We start from the raw sequence: 22,184 nt of genomic DNA, 5'->3' as shown, positions 1-22,184 counted from the left end.
CTGTTTCTTAAGAAATGCGGTGATACATTTTAAATTATTACCAAAATTAAATACATTCCTATCTATGAAAAACTACATTTAATTCAGGATCTATCTTGTGTTGCGAGTATCACATCCCATTTAAAAATTCTTTTTCAAGTATTTTTGATAGTTGGCTTTTTCGCCCTAATCACGTGTTAGTCGAGAACTTTATTCATCATAATATGATGAATAAAGTTATTAATTAATTATTAATAATATTATGTTGTCATTTCGCAAAACAAAATGTAAATTGAGAAATGATTTGTTTTCTGTTCGGAAATTGAATTGTCTATTCATTTTTACTCTAGTTTTTGCTTTGATTACCTTATTATGTACACTCTCATTTCAAATTGCTTTTTGCGATTGAGCAACAAATCTCGACAAACATATGATTACGGCCTAAAAGCCAACTGTCAAAATCCACTTTGAATGGAGATTCCAGACAAACCGTTACTAGTCGAACACAGTTCACAACAGTTTACGAAAGAGAAAACTTTTCTCTTTCATTTACTACCAACATCTGTGATTGGCGTGTAACGGTTTGTCCGGAATTTCCATTCAAAGTGGATTTTGACAGTTGGCTTTTAGGCCGTAATCATATGTTTGTCGAGAAATGATCTTTTTATATTATGCCACCACCTTTCATATTGACCAAGCGAACTTCATCCAACGCACTTCCGAGAAGAATGAAATGAACTTTCTAGTTCATGCATTCGTTCTCATCCATACACAGGAATGAAAATACCGTAGCAAGACCAGACGAGTGTCTACGAAGCGATTTCGGCGTACGGTACCTGTAAACAAACTACGCGTAAAGTGTTTACAACTGCAACCGTTCGTTGTGTTGGTGAAGTAAAATCGAGAGAGTGAAATTCGGCGCCGTCAATGGGCAGAAAGAGAGAAAGAGAACAGCCTGGTGAGGCGATGATGATGGTCGAAGGAAAAAGAACATAAAACCACTTTGGGCTAAGTTGGGTTCGAGCTGTGCTGCTAGTCGCACGCATGTTCGTTGTTGCTCCGCGCGGTCCTTCGTTTATGCTTCTCATCTTCTTTGGCCGACGGTTTCAAGTGTTGTTTTTCGATTGTGTGCTTCGTGGGTATTATAATAGAGAGCCGAGTTGGTGTGGTGTGTGCACCAGAAAGTAAAATAATAATAAGAAAAATAAGCTGTTTGCGGTGCGTGCTCCAAGCCGATATAAGACGCTTGCCGTGGTGTTTGTGAGCTGATGTGGTGGAACGTAAATACGTAGCAAAGTGCCTCCAAATCCAGACTGAGCTGGCTGAGTATAGAAAATCTGGTCAGGCGTAGCTGACGGAAACCGTACATATGTGTGACGTGATGGCAGCCAGTTCGGGTATTGTAACGTGAGCTAAAAATCAGGGAAAATCGCAAGAAAACTAAACGACTTTTGGATGTAGAGTTGGGTTGCGGTGAAAATGTGTTCTGTAAATACTGTTTATTGTTTGATGAAGTCGCCAAAGTAAGGAAACCTTCGGCGGAGAATCCAGTGCTCTGTTTTCAAGGAATTCTGTCGTTTGTTGGTGTGTGACTTCTTTTTTTTATTATATTTCTATGGAAAAGAACCTTCGACGCACAGTGGGATACTGACGACTGCTGGCTAAGGAACGATCCCGGCTGGAAGAAGGTAAAATTCTGTTCTGTGTTTTATCTAATTTATGTGAGCTATGTTAGAAAACGGTTCGCAGAACGACGCTGTTGGATGCTATACCTAGGCCTAGTTTTGCAGTGCGGGGTGTCCGGAAGAAAGATTTAGGAGGGATGAACGCAGCATCAATTCTCATACTCACATATATACTGCTGATGCTCGCATGGAGCATGTTAGATGTCTATATTTTTCATTATTTGGATTCTATCGTTAGAATCCATTCCTTTATTGAAATTATTTTGGTAATGTCCAACGAGTGCAAAGACCAAAGAATGAATGAAATAAGCGATCCTCAAGGATGGCTAAAATGCAGGGCATTTGGCCGAAAAAGTGTTGCTTCTTTTTCAATTCAATCTCCTATTTCATTTTTTTTTTCAATTCAATCTCCTATTTCATAAATCTAAAAATCTGCTCCCGTTAGACATCAACAAAAAGTCCTAGGTTTGATTTCTGATTATGTCTATTTTTTAATATCCTGAGCATTTTTGCTTAATCTTAGAAACGTAAGTGGTCGGTGTTAAGTCACACCGGACTAAGTCGCAAAATCTTAGAAAATGAGATAACAATAGAACTGGATAAAGAATTTCTTAAGCTACATTTAACTTTTGCCAGATTTGAAATATGTTATAATAAGCATGATTTAAGGCAAAAATCAATTTCGAATTATAACGTAAAGGATACTGCGATCCAAATTTTGAACTCGTTTTTCACGAAATCTGTTATGTTTTCCTATATCCTAATTTCCTAATTAACAATCACCACTGTTTTTCTGTAGCCTGCCGAGAATTAGTATATCTTCAAGGTTGATAATCTGGTAGAATTCTGGAACTAATCGATGCAATTTTGATTGGTAGGAGTAGGGTATTTATGTGTTGAAAAGAGATTTTAAAAGTCTCTAGCTTGAATAATCTTTATTGTTGAAACATGGGATCCGTGGAGTTTCTTTATTGATATTAACGAGTCTACGATTTCTGAGACAGCGTTGAGTCTTAGGATAGCCATATTTTCGAGAAAAATAAGAATACTTGGAGCGCTAACTTCCCCAGTCACAGCTTCGGGGCTAGGTTTGAAAAAATCTGTCCATCCATGGGTTGCTTTCTAATACGAACAATGGAATGTCATACCGATGTTGATGAAAAGAATCAAGCACAGTCTGAAGCTAAATACGTCAGTGCCGATGCTATCTGTATGCGTCTTAACGCGTTACCCCGTTTTAACCTTAATCTGATGTAAGATTATTGTTTTGGTTGGGCTGTTTTGTATTGTTTGTTTTTATTTGATAACAGCTGATTAGCTGCGGATCAAAATGGTTTAAATATATTTTTTCAACTGTTGAATACAGAAATTGTAATTTTACCAAAAACTTCGTATAAATTTGTAAGCGTTTAGGCAACGACGTTTAGGTGTATGTATTTTCCCTATTGAAAAATTGAAGCACGCGTCGGCTCAATTTTTTGTGTGAATGTTAATTGCAGATAGCAGAACTTGACACATATGGGATAACAAACGTATCGTAGTAGCTTTGAATTAATACTCGAAAATATCGCTTTTATGGCATAAAAACTTAAGCACTTTTGCGGATGAAATTAGGGCCGAAAATATACATTTCCATATGAAATCAAACATTTGGACAAACCATTAACACGAGGTATGACTGTGATATCCATTTTCTATGATAATCGTTATGTTAGGTGTTAATTTTAATATTCCAGTAGCAGCACCCAACGTCCTTTATATTTTTACGGGGTTGTTGATATAAGATTTGGTATATCTCTTACCAAAAACCACGACCGATTAAAAATACATTTTGTAATTCAATAGAAATTACATCACAACGGCAAGTTTGATGGCCTCTAGATAATGAACTAAGTCAAATTCGAGTAAATCATTTAGGAGTATAATGTTGATATCTTATAGATGCAAGTTAAGTAAAATTTAAATTTTTCAAGCTATTCCTAAAATTTAAAATTTTCTTTATTTATGCCTAGGAGGAACATCCATTTTAACATCCTTGGTTTTGTTTCAAATTTTCTCAGTGTACTAACAAATCAAAACTTTTTTATAAATTTCAAGGTTTTTCATACGAACAAATTTAAAATATAGGTACCGGTCAAAAGTATCGATGTCGGCGGTGGTGTACCAAAAAACTTCGTTCTCTAACATCAGTAACAACGGTTGCACAATACTGCGTTGAATAGTATCAATATGCGAGGCAACCAACCAATTTTGGACCCATAGAGGAAGTTTAACGTTCAAACATATTTTCAGGGATGTTACGGTCGCGTAAATTTCGCGAATTCGGCGCGTTGTGTTCTCGATTTGACACATCACGCGGATTTGGCGCAAATTCAATTATCGACAGTTCAGAAAATTAATTTGAGATTGCGTTATGCCGTTTTAGAACTATTTAGGGTGAATACGTACGTATAATATGGCAATATACAGGGTGTTTGGTTCATGATTAAGAATCTCTCGAAGGGTGATTACCTGTCATATTTGGAGAAAAAAATCGTTCTGCACATACCATCAAATCTCAACCGTTACAGAGTCATTGAACTTTTTGCGTAAAAAACTTATTTTTCTTGAAATACCTCCAACTCGAAAAATATACCTCGTATTTCAAATCTTTTAGTTCCATTGGAAAGGTGAGAAAATTTTCTATTGAATGGTGTTCTCATATCTTTCTGTTAATTAGTTTTAATTACCTTTTACTTGTAAAGTAGCTCAAAGTTGGTGTTTTTGAATATTTTTTTGTTAATTTTCTCAAAATAATGAATTATGATTATAGCAATATCTATTATCCAAAAGATGGGTTTGAGGACGATTTATAATTTGTTCTTCAACATGATATTTCTATCTCTTCTCGTTTCCTTGTAATTTCACTTCTAATTTTTTCCTGTAATCGACATACAAGTGCTTAAAAGACTTTAATATAAAAAATATACTTTATATCGTTATTACCAGGGTTTCATTGGAAAGTTGAGAGAATTTCCTTTCTATGTATGTACAGATATCTTTTAGTTAAGTGTACTAAATGACTTTTTACTAGTAAAATAACTCAAAATTAGCGTTTTTGGGGAGTTTTGTAATTATTCTAATTATTAATCAACTAAATTTATCGTCACTATAGTTCATTTGGTACCCCTTAATATCCTCTACAACTTGTTATTTGACACTTTATCCCTAGCGCTTTTCATTTCGCTGCAATTTAATAGTTAACGCAGCATGACCTCGTCACAAATGTAGTGGGTTCGAAATCGTTGTTTTTGTATATGAAACGAGGTGATAAAAATGATTTTGCTTCGAAGCTAAAAGAGATAATTGAATGGAGCCAAAGAAAGAATTGTAGAACTTGCTGAGATGCATTAATTTCATGATAATAATGGTCCTGTTTCTTATTTACTATTTTAAGAAAATAACGAAAATGCTAATAATAACACTAACCTTAAACTAATTAACTTCTAAAAGAATACTAAATACACTTAACTGGAAGGTATTTATACCTTTTTCTACGCAAAATTTTCCTGGCTTTTGAATAAAAATATGAAAAGCTACAATAAGTGCCATACTTTTTCAATAAGAGCTAGTATAAGTGAATGTGAGATAAAAATATCCAAGTTCAATAACCCAAACACATGAAAACAAGAAAAGATAAGTGTATCATGTCAAGGAACAAATTATGTAACTCTTCAAGACTAAAAATTTGAATTATTTGAATGATGATGTTAAATGTCTCCGAAATTTTTTTACTTGTTGAGAAATTTCAAATTAGTTTCAATTTTATATTAGCTTCAAACTCAAAATCATTCCGAATCAAATTTGTCCAACAATACAATACAATTATTAAATAAGGTTATTACGTATTACGAATTGTGCAAATTTCGTTTTAAAATCCAAATTTTGGACCCCTCACGATTTTTTTGATCCGTGCAATGATCCTAGCAGTCGGTTGTAGAAGCTTAATCCGTTCAAAGTCTTTATCTTGAAATTCTGTACAAACTTTTAACATGGTTGGTGTTTTCTCGAATTGCCATACAAATGGAAAAGGAACGAACTCTTTCTGACCAAAAGTAATAAAATCACGACATGATCGGGTACAAGGATCGCAAAGAAATTTAAAATTGCTGAAACCATCGTTTGTGCAGTTCTAAAACATTTTACGGAAGGTGTAATCAGAGGATCGAAGGTGACTGTGGTCAACAAACTATGTGCTGTGCAGTTCGAAATATGCGTGTTCGGAAAGGTTTCAGAGCAGGATCACAAAGCAAAACAGTACGTACGGCCAAAATGCAGGCCGGAAAGCTGTATGACCAGATACGGACCAGATCAAGCGGATAACGAATCCTTATGGACGATGAAACGTGTGTCAAATTAGATATCAAGCAGCTTACAGCGCAAAACTTTTATGTTGCCAGGAGTCGCTGAAGTGTTTCAAAGAAATATAAATTTGTTTTTTGGCGGATAATTTTGCCAGTAAGTTGCTGATCTGGTAGGGAATCTGCAGTCGTGGCTGGAAGACATCGATTTTCATTGCAACCATCCATAGTTTGTAATTGGCGCTCGTTTTCACGACAAGCAGGTTTTTTTCATAGTAGGCATATTGTCCATATGTCTGTTCATGAAAAAGAAGTTTTTGACCTCTGCACACAACAATAAATGCTATATTTTAAGGATGAAACAAAGGTAATACAATTTTATTTTGCGAAAATAATTGAAACAAACCATTCATCGTTATTTCGAAGAAATCTAGGAACTTTTCTGAGGATGTAGTTCCTAATCCGGGTACTCTTTCTTCAGTCTCTGCTGATCCCGCCAATACTTCAACCGACCAATGTCACTGGAAACTACTCTAAATTTTCAGTTGCCGCTTCATCATCGGCCAAAACTTTGCAATTGCACGAAACTGGGGATAATATGGATTCTGCTATTTTTGAATAAACTGGACTCCAGTCTCGTATTATTGTAGCATGTCTTTGATGTAATGGAAGCTGGCATGAATTAAGTCTGCCCAAAACGTAACGGAGGTAACGGACCATCATAGAACTTAATGAGAACGCTCGCTTTCTTTTCACAGGAATAGATCCCTTGCCAAATCATAATTTTTTTGCGAACTTACTTGCCAAAAAATTTAGCCACGGAATTCGCATAAAATCGGCTATCGCATAGCTTTTATCGTTAATCGAAACGCATCCATTGAGATTCGTCATCACCTGGTCGCACAGCTTACGGACCTGGATTCTAGCCATTGTTTGCTGCTTGAAACTTTGTATGGGTCGTGCTCGGCAATATTTGCAACCTTCTCGAAGATGTTTTCACCGCAGAGTACAACGATTAGCATTCCTTTTATATCCGAATGACCTTCGAACGCAATGGATCATAGACGGTTCCATTCCGAGGCTTGCTTTGCACTTTTCTATGAACATACTTAAAAATTCGAAATTACATCAAGATCGGAATACAACAACTAAAGTTACAGTTGTTGACAACCACTAAACTCATAAGCGAAAGTTGTTAAAAGATGTGCTCCAGGTGTATGTAGTCAACTGCGTTCACGAGAATCACGAGAATGCATTTATTAAAATGAATGCAACCATTACTAGTAAGTTTTGGAGAATCTGATCCAAGTTTTTCATTTTCTTTTGTCGTGACTACAAATTAAATTCCAATGAAGAGGCCCCTTTCAAAAATTTCCGAAGAAACAGAAAAGAAAGTTATTGAACGTAAGTAACATTAATTGTACTGAAAAGAAATACTTTCTATTTGCACTAATCAGTTGCTGAACGTGTCCACCAATTTTATATAAAATTTCGAAGTATGTATGACTTCTATGAATAACACAAATCTTTCGGAAGTGACGCGAATAACCCGAAATTTGATAGCCAATTTCAGGAAGAGACATCAATGTGATGCATCTAAAAGACCTAATCGAATGTTGATAAGTTATATAAGTCCCACATTCATTTTTGTGCTAAGTACTACATTCAGCGTTCGTTAGTCGAATGAGAAGCATGTGCATGCACGGTCAGATGCTGCGGTTAGCAGACGGCAATAAAAATTTGCATAGCCCATATATCGGAGCGCATATTATTTTTGTTAATTAGTCTTATTCTGCATTATGACGGATCGCTTTTTGTAATGAATGCGATTTGCATTCTCAATTACGACAGCAAAGTCAAACGGGTATCAGCTTCAATCCACATCACATTCGTTAATACAACTATTACAACCTTTTATCAAAAATATGTTGGGTTGTAATATTTCCAAATAACTCCAAAATCTCGGAATATTTTAAAATAACCACCATTTGATTAGTCTATTGAGAAATGATTCAGGAGTACAATACGTGAAAACTTTCATAAAATTTTCAAATAAAAAACTGCCAATTTTGAAGGTGTATTCGGTTTGAGATCCGCCCGAAATCTCGCGCGGATTTGGCTCGTTTTTATTTTGTCGTCTTCCGTAACAATCCTGTATTTGCTTTTTTAATACAATAGATGTCCGAGTCTGCTCCACAGTTACTGTTCTTGAAAGAAAACTGTCAATGGATGTTTTATACATTGACATAAACTCGAAAATGATATTTCTTTATAGTATGAATTTGGACACACTGAATGTGACTGAATATGTTGATTATCGTGGAGGGGTCTTCCCGAAGCACGACCCAGCCACATGGCCACCTACACCGTACGTTGATGCAGACGGTGGAAATACAGGTGACAATCGATTCTCCAACGACGAGCTCCCTCTAATGGCAAAAGGGCTGAAAACGAAGAATGTTCCCGGTCCGGACGGTAACCCCAACGTGGCACTGAAGACCGCGATTCTGGCGTTTCCGGACGTGTTCAGTATGGTCTTACAGAATAGCCCAGACGAAGGCTACATCCCGGATAGATGGAATTTCAAGAAGCTGGCGTTGCTGCCAAAAGCAGGGAAGCTACTAGGAGATCCATCATCGTACCGGTGCCTGCTGGATACTCTTGGTAAACTTCTGGAAAGGTTCATCCTCAACAGGCTAACGGACTTCGCTGAAAGTGAGAACGGACTATCGCAGAGGCAGTTCGGGTTCCGGAAAGGGATCTCGATAGTGGCCCGGATAGAATTTTACAATAGCATTTACCCTACAAACAATCATAAAACAATAAATATTATAGTTATTACTGTTTCAACATTGTTCGATGCCAAGTTCTCACAGTAGATTTACAATAAAATTTCATGTAACAATAAACTTCACTGTTCAGCAAAAAACTGATACAGTGCATTTACATTAAATTTTACTGTTTTCGGGAAAAAAATGTATGGGGAAAAATTGATTTTTTTAATGTTAAGATACATAACCACCCCCCTTTTTCACTGTAAAAGTCTATTTTGCATTTAAATTTACTGTAAAAACGTTACACTTTATTGTTTTTGTATTGTAGCATAACACTAAAACTTACTGTAAATTGTTGTAAAATTACTGTACTGTCACAGTGAAAATCATGATTTTGTTACTGTACATTTCTATTCGGGGGACGCCATCCGCACAGTTATCGCGAGCGCTGAGAATTCATCCAAGCAGAAGAGGAGGGGTAAACGCTACAGCGCCGTGGTAACGATAGACGTGAAGAACGCGTTCAACAGTGCCAGCTGGGTGGCGATAGCAGTAGCATTGCACAGGATGCGGGTTCCGGACTATCTGTACAAGGTTCCGAAATATTTCTTTCAGAACCGAGTGCTTGTCTACGAAACGAACATTGGACAGAGGTCAATTAGGATCACGGCGGAAGTAGCTTAGGATTCCATACCTGGCCCAACGCTCTGGAATATAATGTACAACGGAGTGTTAACACTGGAACTGCCCAGGGGAGTTGAGATTGTCGGCTTTGCGGATGACGTTGTCCCTGACGATAACTGGCGAGACACTTGAGGAGGTGGAGATGTTGACGGCAGAGACAAGAGGCATCGTGGAAACCTGGATGGCTGACGTCAAGTTGCAGCTGGCTAACCACAAGACGAAGGTAGTGCTGTAACCGCAAAAAATCCAGCGTGTCGTGATCAGCATCGGGGGATACTCAATCCCATCGATGCTTGTGCTGAAGAAGTTGGGTGTGATGGTCGACGATCGGTTAAATTACAACAGCCGTGTCGACTATGTCTATGTGAGAAGACTGCGAGGATAACTAACGCATTCGCAAGGATCATGTCGGACATTGGAGGAGCCGGTCTATATGCCATGAAACACGAGACGCCTCCTGGCGGGTGTTTCATCCTCAATACTTAGGTATAGAGTACCGGCCTGTGCTGCCGCGCTAAACTCAAAGCGGAACAAGACGAAATTGACAAGCACGTTTCGCCTAATGGCTGTTCGTGTTACGAGCGCGTACATAACGGTATCTAAGAAGGTAGTATGCGTAATTGCCGGGATGACCCCCATCTGCATCTGGTTGAGGACGTGGAATGCTACCACCGTCGGGATGTACGAAATGCAAGGAGACTGTTTAAAGCAGACTCGTTGGGTTAGTGGTAGCAAAAGTGGGACAACGCAGAGAAAGGAAGGTGAACCCATCGACTCATCCCGATTGTCGACTTAAGTGCATAGAAAGCGGGTGAGCATAGAGGTGAGCTTCTATGTGACACTACCGGCGATTGACTACCGGCTCGGGAGTAGGCTAGATCCATCACCGGGATTAGCGCGAGTAGATCGGGACGAAGCGGGGAGCTAAACGGCTCATGGAAACGAACGTCGGTATCGAGAGAAATCTACAGCCAGAGAATCCACAGTAGGGTATATTCACCGTCGTTGACTATTCAACTATATCGCGACAAAAATGGGAGCTAATTGGCTCCCGAAACAGGTTTCGGTACTGAGAGAAATTCCGTTGCCTGCGGACCTCAGTCGGAATAGAGTAGTTTCACCGCCGGATAATATCCGAGAAGATCTCGATAAAAAGCTGGGAGCTAAATGGGTCAAGAAAGTCGGTATCAGTATCGGGAGAAATTCCTCCGTCGGGGAACTCTCAGAGTAAGGTGAGTTCACCGCCAGGGATCGTGATAGGGCTGAGAGCTGAATGATTCACGGAACCAGGAGCACTGAGAAGAGAGCCAAATAGTGACGTAATGAATGGAGACGAAAGACAAGAGAAAAATCGAGAATTGAATGGCTCAAAGGTCGAACCATTTCATAGATCCAGTGAGGCTCCGAAATAAATGCAGAAAACTCGTGAGCAGAGGTGCGACGAAAGAACAATGACCATACTCTCCCCCTCCCCATGTAGATGTAGTTCCGTGGGGAAGTAGGGCGAAAATTAGTCAGGAGTTTGGATTTTTGCATAGTCAGGAGTGTTTTAGTGGTTAGCATGAAAGTGAGTCGTGAGTCTCACACAGTGCCAATACACTACATGCCAGGCTTTTGAAGCTTTTTAAAACATACTATAAAATACACACAGATCCTGACGAACTGAGTCGAATGGTATATGAGGCTCGGCCCTGTGGGCCTTGGTTAAACAGTTGGTTTTCAGAGTAATAGCATATTTATACGAGAAAGGTAAAAATATAGTTTCATGTCCAATTCCCTTTGGCCAGACCAGAACTAATATCGTGGTAATGATGGAATTCTGGTTCCAAGCGTGAGAGAACCATGCGACTGGACATACAGCGACTGTCGGCTGTGGGTGTCGGGTGGGGTCCAAAAGTCAGGAAAGATGAGATGTACGAAACAATGCACTGCGTGATCGGGATGAAGAAATGCTTTCGGATTGGCTGAAAGGGCTCATATACCCTATCTATACTGCCCATTAAAGCATAAGAGCGCTATTTTGCAAAAAACAGCATGTAGAAATACGCTGTTCAAGATTTGCATTTACATTGAGCCTTATGGATGCCCATGTTTTAGTATTTTCCTTGATATTTTCAAAACATGAATTGTCTTAATTGTTCATTGTCGAAGTCGAAGGTGATTCAGAATACAATTCAAAAAAAATCTTTACCGTGAGAACTGACAGTCGGTTCTCACGATAAAGAGAGACAAGTCTGTCTTTGCCAACAGACATGCTGGTGAACTCGAGTGATTCGCAGTTACGCTGCCTAAGCTCGATCCTCATCAGCAGAAGACAAAAGTAAAGATCTGTGTACTTCACATCCTTGCTCTCACTTGAGTACTATGGCTCTAAATTTTCATAACTTTTCCTACCCAGTAATCTCCAGCTAATTGAATGTCGTTAAAATGTAAAAAAGAAAATGTAACTAACATACTCAAAATAAAAAAGGAAAAAAGAATTGCACACTATGTTGACATTTGTGTACACTCTAAAAGAAAAATATGCGTCATTAACCTTTAAAAAAAAACTGACGGAAATTACCAATTATACCCTGTATGTACGGATCAAACCGACAACGATGATCCATTTAAACTCCTCAGTATAAGCTCCGATTAAGCCGCAACGCAACGGCGGCATCCCACTGTGCGCCCGAACGAAAAACCCCTTGTTTTATTTCTGTTATTTATTTATTGAACACTGCACTAACACACATCTCCTTTTTCCAACTCTGTTCGGCAGATACAGATAAACGCAGGTTCCTGACCGAAGGAATGGTGTGAGAAAACCTCCATATCAACAATCAACGCGCCCGGAGAGCAGCAACCGTCTCCACAGCAGTCAAGCGAGAGAAATTTGTTTCCAGTGGTGTGTGCGGCGCGGCGTTACGGTGTGTGTTGGTGGAAATTTTGAAGAACCTGAACATCGTCAAGTATCGGTGCGCTGCTGCTCTACTCGGGCTTAGGATCTCGTGCTGGAGACGTGTTTGGAATCAGTGTGTTACCATAATAATAATAATAATTTCATTCTTGACAAGTGAGTGAGATAGAAGCAAATTGTGGCTCAACTCCGCGCCGTAGGAATAGTGATTTTTATTTTCCGAAACATGATCTGTGAGAAGATCGCTAGAATTGGTGCCGTTCGAGATTTCGTTTTCTTCAAGGTTTTGTTGTAAATTTTCGATTGTGTTGTTACGACTATCCCGTCTGTTATGCTGCTATTCGTCTATCGGCCAGTGCTGCGGTACCGAGAATGACGAGATGGCCTACGGGCCGAAGATATCGCGTTTGTCGCGACCAACTGTCATGCGACTTCCGACGGTCGGTGCTAACGGCCGGCAATGGATCCTGATACTGTGGCTGATGTTAACCGGAGTGGGGCTACTGCAGAATGGTTTATGTAAGTATTCTCTTTCTGGACAGCTGTACGGTGAAGGTCACCCCAGACTACCACTCGTATGATGATGCTACCGAATATTGCGCTGTGGTTGGAGTTATAGCTTTAGTAGGGGACAACCCTTATCGTGATGGTATACTCGATATTGGTGATGAGATAAGGAAGATTGCGTTCAGTGAACGTTACGCCTCACGGTGACGCTTTGCATGGTGGGGCTCAAAATCCAGCGAATTAAACAAAATGTTAGAAGGTGGAAATGATCGGTGTTTTTTTGACCTCAACGCAGACTAAGAGCGAATCGTATTTATACTGTATATGTATGTAAGAAAACCAAGTATAAGATCCTACTCAGCAATCGTGGAAAGTCCGCAGCCGGGAGCACTAAAAGCATATTTTACTGCCTTCGTTGAAAAGTCTGTCGAGTCGTCTGGATCTGAAACCGGCGGTGGTGTCGTATTTAGTTATTCCGATCAGGCGTGTTTCATTCAAACTTCGAGTCACGTTTGTCGTTTAAAATATGCTATTAACCGATATGGAATGGTAGTGGCGCTTTTCTTCGAAACGGTACTTTTTTTGGTAATCAAAGCAGAAGATATGGGTTTGGGTGCTTTGGATCGGCTGAGAAATGGGACGTTTTTTATCGTATTTCACTGGTTCAAAAGGTTCGCATAACGTGTCTGGAATTATTCCATTTAATGAGTCCCTTTTTGGTTGCCTCGGGTATTTCTCTTTGTTAATTCATAAATGGCTTTTGCTTGAATTTTATTACATATAAATAAACGTAACTGAATTTCAACCCTCAAAGCTACGTTAAATTATTTTTAAAACATTTTATGTCAAGAGAATGACAATTAAAATTGAAAACTCGCGGCTCGATTGGATGGCTTGAAGGTGGTCAATGAGCTCTCAAATTTTAATTCATCATTTATCCGATGCAATGGTGGTCGAAAATAAAAGATGGATTTTTAAGAATAATTAAATCGGATACGAAATAACTTAGCTATTATTAGTCAAGGTGTTTGCGTTTCGACTTTGTCGCTTCAGAACTACGACACTTGAGTAATGCACCGGGTTGACGCTAGTTAAAAATTACACTGATTGTGAACAGTAGGTTTGTTCCAGTACTCGGAAGTTACTCCGGAGCAAACAGAAACAAAAAATACTTGCTCTTTTTTACTCCGGTTTGCTACCAGAAGAAGAATAAAGAGAGGAAGAGAGTACAGGAACGATTTTCTCCGGAGTAGGTACTTGCAGTTTCTCCTGATACTGGAACATATCTAGTGTTTCCAATTTTTGACTTTCTTCGATGTCGGCTATGGTTTTGTCTGGATTTCACGCTGAACATTCCCATTAAATTCAATTTTCAAGCGCTCAAATGTAAAATATCCAGGCATTGCATTTATCGCTCATATGAGTAAATTCGCCCGGATAGTTTGCTACTGCGACAATAAAAACTCACATTTTCACACGAAAAGTTATTGGCACTCACACAACTTCTCCGGATAAATACAACGTGTTATTTCTCTGGATAAATAAAACAGCCGGAGAATGAGTGAATGAGTTTATCACGGTATCCTTTTGGCGTTCCCTGCTTTGCTGTCGTTATTCCAAAACACGATAAAACAAGTCCATCATACTTCTTTGCCGCTTTTCTTTGTAATTAAGTATATTTTTTGAAGCTTTTATTGATTTCCACGAAATTAAAATTTTATCACCTTCTCCGGTGAGAAGGAAAAAGTCAAATAAATTTTATCCGGAAAATCATTCTCACGCTATTTGTGGAGACGGAGAATTTTGCGACTCATCTTATCTCGGAAAAGTTGGACATCGGATAAGCTACTTCTCGCGTGAGTGAGAGAGAATTACAATCCCTGAAAATATCACATCCTTATTGAAAGAGTTCATTTCATCCGATCATGTATGCTGTATACGTGGGTATTCAAATATTTATGAAATTGTACGATGAAGAACTTCAAAAGTGAAAAAAATGACTTGGATAAACTTTGAAACTATAAGCCCAGAGCAGTACCTTACTTAGACGACGTAAGTCACCTACGTGCATCAAGTAACAAAATATCAATATTTCCGATTGATCATACGTGTGATGCTCGGGAAAGCGAATTAAGCAGATACCGAATAAAAATGAAGGCTGCCATTTTGTATCCAGAATAATTATTATTTATTTAACGTGATGTATTCTAAACCAAAAATGACACAGTTAAACCTTTGGAACTATTTTTGATATATCTTTCATTTGACGATTTTAGCATCTTTGGGTTTTTGAAACTTTCCATATTTTTGTGCATGAATGTTTAATCGATAGGTCTTTGAATTGTTCTAATCTTTGAAGCATTAAATCTGTAGATCTTAGGATGTAAATTTTTTGGATTCCTGTATCTGCAAAGCTTTTTGTCTTGGTATCTTAAGTTCTTCGGACCTTTGAACTCTGTAATATTGTCATCTTCGGATCTTTAGTGCTTGGTATTTTGGAAACTTTAATCTTAATGAATCTTTAAATTTTAAGATCTTTCGGGTGTTTCAAATATTTAAATCTTGGTTTTTTTGGGATCTTTGGATTTATGAAACGTTAAGCCCTTAGTTTCTTAGAACTTTCCATATATGGATATCGGATTTTTTGGTTTTTGGATCCGTTCATTCTGGAATCTTCTCATTTTTGAATCTTCTCATTTTTGGATCTTAAATTATTTTTAATCTTTCGTATTTCTTGTTATTAAATTGGATTTTCGGATTCGCTTTCAATATTTGCTTTTTTTTTGGATTTTTGGATCGTGGATTATTTGATCTTCGGAGTTATGAATCTTTCAATCTCTTCATGTTTGAATCTTTGGTAATTGGATATTTGGATCCTGAACTACATTGAATTTATGACACTTTTAAGCTTTGCATCTTGGGAGCTTGGGATGTATGGATCATCTACCGTTTGAATTGGTGGAACTTGATTATGGATTCCACGCGTAATTGTATGTTTCTATCTTGAGATCTTCGGAACATTGAACTTATGACTCTTCTCAGTGTTGTATCTTAGAAGCTTGGGATGTATGGATCTATATACCGTTGAGTATTTGGATTTTTTATTGTTTGAATATTAGAATCTTTCAGTTCTTTCGATACTGTGCACCGCTGGATTGGATTTTTGAATGCCCGGAAAATTTGATTTTTCGATCTTTGGATTTTCAAAGCACGAAATATTTGGATCAATCTTTAGGTATTTGAATTTGTTCATTTTGGAACGCTTTCTTCTGTCGATCTTCATTTTTTTTATCATCACATCATTGAATCGTTGGATTTTTTGGATCTCAAGAAAGTTTGAATTTTTAAGGTACAAAGAACTTTCGGTGAGCTTCTACACGAATTGAACCCTTGATAGTATGCGTTGGAAAAAATACGTTCAACTTTGTCACCGGTTTATCCATATAAAGCATTTATTAAACTCTAAAAGAAGCAAATCAGTCGATTTATTAGATTATCACGATTCAAATCATGCAAAATAGTTGGTGGAAAAGCAATTGACCGAACGGAATGGTGCTTTTGAAAAAGTGGCGGTGATTTTTCGTCATACCACCACACTGTCCCGGGGCACGCAACACAACTGCCAGCCACTTTTTCAACAGCACCTCTGAGCTAAGCCGATGGTTTTTCCAGTAGCTGTTTTGCATGATTTGAATCGTGATGATCTAATAAATTGACTGATATTCTCCTTTTAGAGTTTCGAAAAGGTTTAAATGAATAATTCGGTGGCAAAGCTGAACACAATTTTTACTACGCATACTACCAAGCGTTCAATTCTAACACATGCTCTAAAAAGGTAACTTGAGCCTTAATGGTATGTAGTACTGATTTTATTACATCAAAGTTATAGTTTTTTCATCGTCCATTTTTCAGTGAAAAAACAATCATTAGTTTATTAAAACATATTGTTAATTGGCGGTGTTATAAACTTTTCCTCGAATCCCTTTTTTTTTAAAGAGATTTGCGGTGATCACGATATAAGTCCAACAGATCAATTAAGACCCTACAAGTCGAATACATTTCTTTAATATAGGAGTATTTCTCGTACCTTAACGATTAGTTAAATAAATATTTTAATGTAGAATCTAAATTGGGGTAAACCCCTGCTTTTATGCATGGGTACCAAACTCAAATTAAGTCATATTTTTTGTGTTTCGGATTTACTGTACACATAAGTTATGTGTCATTTTTTGGATCTAGTGTCTGGCTAGCGGCCCAGTCAGCTGTTAGCTACTGACGAGGAGAATCCGAAACACAAAAATTATGAAATAAATATTTTGTTTTTTTTTTCTGCACAAGGGAATGTTTTTCCAAAAATTCGATGTTTTGAACTCAAACAATTGTTTTCAAAAAATCCTTTTCCTTATTCACAAAATAAAAATGCATGCATAAAAACGAATCGTTAAGGTACAAAAACGACCAATTGGGGGAAAATGAATCGGTTGAATAGTTTTTCGTCAATCGTTAACACGGAAATTCATTTAAAAAAAAACTATTTCGAGAAAATCGAGTCAATGTTTCAAGTTACATGCAAGGCGCGCTTCAAAGCGCTGTAACTTTCGATCTATTACTCGGATCTCTATCAAAATTTGGGAAAATATTCTTAATAAGTTGTACTATCAGATAAAGCATTTTTTTTTTTTTTAATAAAAACCTGTGTTAATCCACCTAGTGGTGCAATTGTGCTTTTCATTTATCCAAATTACGATTCCATGGCTGGTTATGTTTAATATGTACATAGAATGGATCGACAGCCACGAACTTGAGATGCTATGTGTCGACGCTGAAACACTTGAATCCAGCGTCGGATCCAGGAGAAGATTTCGGGGGGTTTTCGAACCCCGCCAAACATTTTCAACTTGTTTAGAAATTTTAAATTAGTTTCAATTTCCAAGTAGTTTCAAACTCAAAATCATTTCAAACCAAATTTTTCACTGGTTTTTCAGACCCACTAGGAAAGTTTATTCTGGAGGAACTAGGACATTTTATTCGGTGGGGGGTTTAAAGAAGGGTGATGTGTGATGTGAGGGGGCGTGGTAATTCCTCACTGCATACCCCTAACTACACACCTTAAAAATACAGAAAACCTACATTAGTCAAAAAAATTGGCCCGGCATACCGGGATTAGTTTGACGATGTTCGGAGTGATTCGAGGCAAAAAATGTGAATTTGCTGTGTTGCCGCACTCTTCAACCCGTAACTTCGCAACCGGAAGTCGGAATTAAATGAAATTCAATAGCAGCCTGTGGGAGCGTTGTATCTTTCATTTGAGTTTGATAAAATCAGGTTCAGCCATCTCCGAGTAACCGATGTGCGTTTGTTGGTCACATACATACATACACACGCACACACACACACAGACATTTGCCGAATTCGACGAACTCCAACGCTGTTGCTGTTGCCACGTTGGAATAGGTAGAACAAAATCCATAGTGAATAATATTTTTTGTGGCGTGTGTTCTGTCGCCTCGTGTGCGTACAGCTTAAATCATTGAATCTTTTCATATTAGATTGTTTGAAACTTTAGACTATTGAACCTTTAGATAGTTGGACATTTGGATCTGAGGATTTTTTGAATTTCTAACCTGCTGAATATTTTTTTACTTTGGATTTTTGAAACATGGAATGTTTGGATCTAATCATCTATGGGATGATCCATAAATGACGTAGCATTTTTTGAGCGATTTTTAACACCCCCCTCGTAGCATTTCGCCACAACCCCCCCCCCCCCAGGTAATTACGTAGCTTGACGGTAACTCTGCCCCCCGCATTTTTTTTTAAATTCTATTCTATTCCCCTTTAAAAAAGCTACGTAGCATGACATGAGCCCCTACCCCACTGTCGTCACACATCATCACAAAATACAAAACTCCCCCATATAATGCTACGTCATTTATGGATGATCCCTATGATTCTTTGTACATTTCTTTTATTGTTTGAATCCTGGTATCTTTAAATCTGTAGATATTGGTATATTTCGGCGCTTTTGAATATTTGTATCATTGGTTCAGTTGGTTCGATGTTTAAAGCTTGATATTTTTTATATTTTTAATATTTGGAACATTTAATAAGGGAACCCGGGGCTATTCGAACCTAACTAAGCAAATCGCCTTTTTAGGAGGATGGACGTGAAAGTATTAATCGGTCAAAGGTCCTAATTGTTAGTTTGAAACCTTCGTTACATTTTGGAGGCGTGGTGTGGCAATTGTGTGCAAGCCACTGAACGGTGGTTGATGGAATCGGCGATCCGAATAGCCCCGTACGCTCTTTTCTCGCAAAATGATAAGTGTCTTGAAAATAACTGTGTTTTCACCCAAACAAAAATCATTCCATAAAATAGGAGCTTCAAGTTTGAACGTCTCTGAAAAAACACGATTTGCGGTGTTAACTGCCATTCAAAAACTACTTAACCGATTTATTGCATACATCCTACGCACAGTGGCACGACGAGTGATAAAAGCCGAAAATCAATGTCTTGTAATTCTCTTGTAAATATTTATTTTATTTTTCTTTCCGCTTCAATAAAAGTATCTCAAAATTTTACGATAATCGGATGAAAAATGAATTTTTAACATGTCGTTGAAGCAAGTGATGTCGAGGATTTCTGTTCAATTCAATTGAATAAATTTGTTAGTACCGTAAACCGGGGTAACATTTTTCGAAGTAATCATTACATATTTTTAGACGCAAAACATTTTCTTCAAGTTTAATGTTTTTAAACCATGTACTGATGTATGAAGAACAAGATTGGATGGTTTTCCCTAAAATTGTCCGCTTGCAGCTATTTTTCCAAAAATAATTTCAAGTTAAGTTCGTTTTCGTATTCCGGGGTGGCTTTGATAACCTACATGTTTATCCACATTAAGTTATTGATGTCAATGTTTTTCATTCAAATGTTTGTTTAAACTGTTTCTGGAAAGATACTCATTGTTAAATAGATGTTAATTGGTAGTATACAAAGCATTTCAATATACTGTAAAATTCGAGTAACCAAAATTCGCATAATTTGTGTCCAATTAGAATAAAAGATTCTGAGAACCTTTAAAACTGCTAAAATTGTTTTATTTAGGTTCTTTATCAATGTACAAAAAGTTTCATTCATTTTAACACGTTGGAATATTAAACAATAAAAAATGCTGCGAATTTAAACATGAAAAAAATTGAAATTATTTCCAACTAGTTTCACAAAAAATTGTATTTAAAATAAGCAAACTCTTAAAAGTAAATTTGGCACATCCCACTTTAAAGGAAAATAAAAACTCGCTTGTATTTTATTACTCCTGCTCAAATGTGAGATTTATTTGTTTTATAAAAATAGACACTTTACGATGCTTCGTAAAAATAAGGTGAAGTCAAATTTCGGTTTTTTGTAGTTTTTGTACCCAAAATCGAACAATATACTCAAAAAGTATAACAAATCAGTATTTAATAAGTTTAGAGTAAAAATCATTTCAAATTAAAATGATTCAGTAGACTATTCTGGTTTAATAAGCGATCTACGAAAAAAGTTTCGAGTGACCAAAGTCATCCCGATGATCAAAGTCACCCCGGTTTACGGTACCTGAGAACTTCAAATGGCGATATCTTTCGAACTGCACGGCCGATTGGAATTATTTTGAGTTCTTTGGAAAAAAGAATGAATATGCTAAACTAGAGATGTCAGCTTTTGCACAAAAATGATTCACGTCTGTTCTGCACCAAGAAAAATTAATTGAGAAATTCAATGTCATATCAGTAATTTATCATTTTACGTCTTCCAATTTTTGAGATTGTCTCACATGGGTCATTTATCATGAATCTGACTCAAAATTTAAGGTAGTTACAAGATATTTAGGCCTCATCTTGCGCATTTTTGCGCCGAAGTTATTATATCTATGTTTTTGAAAATACCCATATGGAGACGCCCTGTAGCTCATAAATCTCCTTACAAATTGGTTGCCTAAACAACAATAGTACTGAAAAATTAGTGATTTTTACTAGTTTCGTACAACCATTTCTGCTATCCGATGTGATTGGCTACTGTGATTAACGTATATATTGACCCTTTAACGACCAACACCTTCAAATGGGTTTACATAAAAGTAGCCGAATAATAGAAATATGGAATTTCAAAAATGAAAGCAGAAATGGATTCAGCGACCTAAAATTAGTTAAATCCTCAATTTTTAGACCCATATACCAATATTTATAATTTTGTCACAACTTTGTATGAACAGGTGCAATTGTGCTACGTTGAGTTTTTGAGATAATTTTAATTTTTCAGTTAAGGGGGTTTTTACTCATAAATGGCGGATTTTTTCCAGGAAATTAAAATTTTTATTTGAAACGAGTAAAAAAATCTCTAATTGAAAAATTATCTCAAAAACTCAACGTAGTGGTAGGTACTTTTTACATAAAACGTGTACGCAAAGTTTGAAATAAATCGAAAGATTTTGAATGGCAATCAACACCGCAAATCATGTTTTTTCCAGAGACGTTCTACAAATAGCTTCGTCACCGAGTCGCTTATCGAAATTGTTGCATGGAAAAATCAAAGAATGTTACATTACAATGTACCAAAATTTTGAACAATTCGCTTTACCCAAATTTCTTCAACAAATTCTCAAAAAAAGTATCTTTTTACGCTGAAACCCTTACCCATCTTAATCACGGTTTTACTATTATAATGATTTTCGTTTTGTGGATGGCAAAAACATGAAACACGTTGTATCTCTTTTCTAAAAAAAACTGCAAAATGAGATTTATCTGTCGACGTTAATGTTTCAGAATGGCGCTTCCACGAATATGTATGACAGTAAGTTTGAAGATTTTCTGAGAAATCGAGAAGGTCTGAGGTCGTAAGAGCCCCGGGTTTCCCTATTCAAATACATAATTGATTTTTTAAATCTTTGGAAGATCTAATCATTGGGTTGAATTTTTATAGCTTTGAATGTTTAGATCCTGGTTCTTAAGTTTTTTCGGATCTATCAATTTGGGAATGTTTTCATCTTTGAATTTTTCGTTCTTAAGATTTTGAGTATTTAAGAGTATTTGAGAATCTGTGGGTCTATGGACTTTCTGTCTTTTGAAGCTTGAAATTGAATTTGAATTTTTCGGGAATCTACATATAATCTTTCAATCAGTGAATTAGATCTTTTGATATTTGGATCTTTGGAGCTTAGCATAATTGAGTCTTTGAATCTTTTAATATCTGAACATTTATTTGAAAGCAAATGTATCCTAAAAGAGCTTCTGCGGAAAGAGTCTGGCCGAGTACATCATTTATCTCAATAATTTG

At 37.1% G+C, this 22,184-nt stretch overlaps 1 protein-coding gene across 1 annotated transcript in view; it reads left to right on the top strand.

Annotated features, from left to right (window-relative positions):
• The first annotated feature begins 991 nt into the window (after positions 1-991).
• The window catches only part of LOC131694170 (low-density lipoprotein receptor-related protein 6), a 129,650-nt gene continuing 108,457 nt past the window's right edge, over positions 992-22,184 (top strand). The window contains exons 1-2 of the mRNA XM_058982648.1: positions 992-1,667; positions 12,224-12,880. Of these exons, the coding sequence (XP_058838631.1) occupies positions 12,742-12,880 (139 nt within the window). The 5' untranslated portion in view covers positions 992-1,667; positions 12,224-12,741. The remainder of the gene's footprint in view (positions 1,668-12,223; positions 12,881-22,184) is intronic.

The sequence above is a fragment of the Topomyia yanbarensis genome, chromosome 3 (assembly GCF_030247195.1).
Source record: "Topomyia yanbarensis strain Yona2022 chromosome 3, ASM3024719v1, whole genome shotgun sequence".
NCBI classification, from domain to species: Eukaryota; Metazoa; Arthropoda; class Insecta; order Diptera; family Culicidae; genus Topomyia; species Topomyia yanbarensis.
The sequence above is the reverse complement of the archived record's forward strand: the minus strand, read 5'-3'. Positions and strand labels throughout refer to the sequence as shown.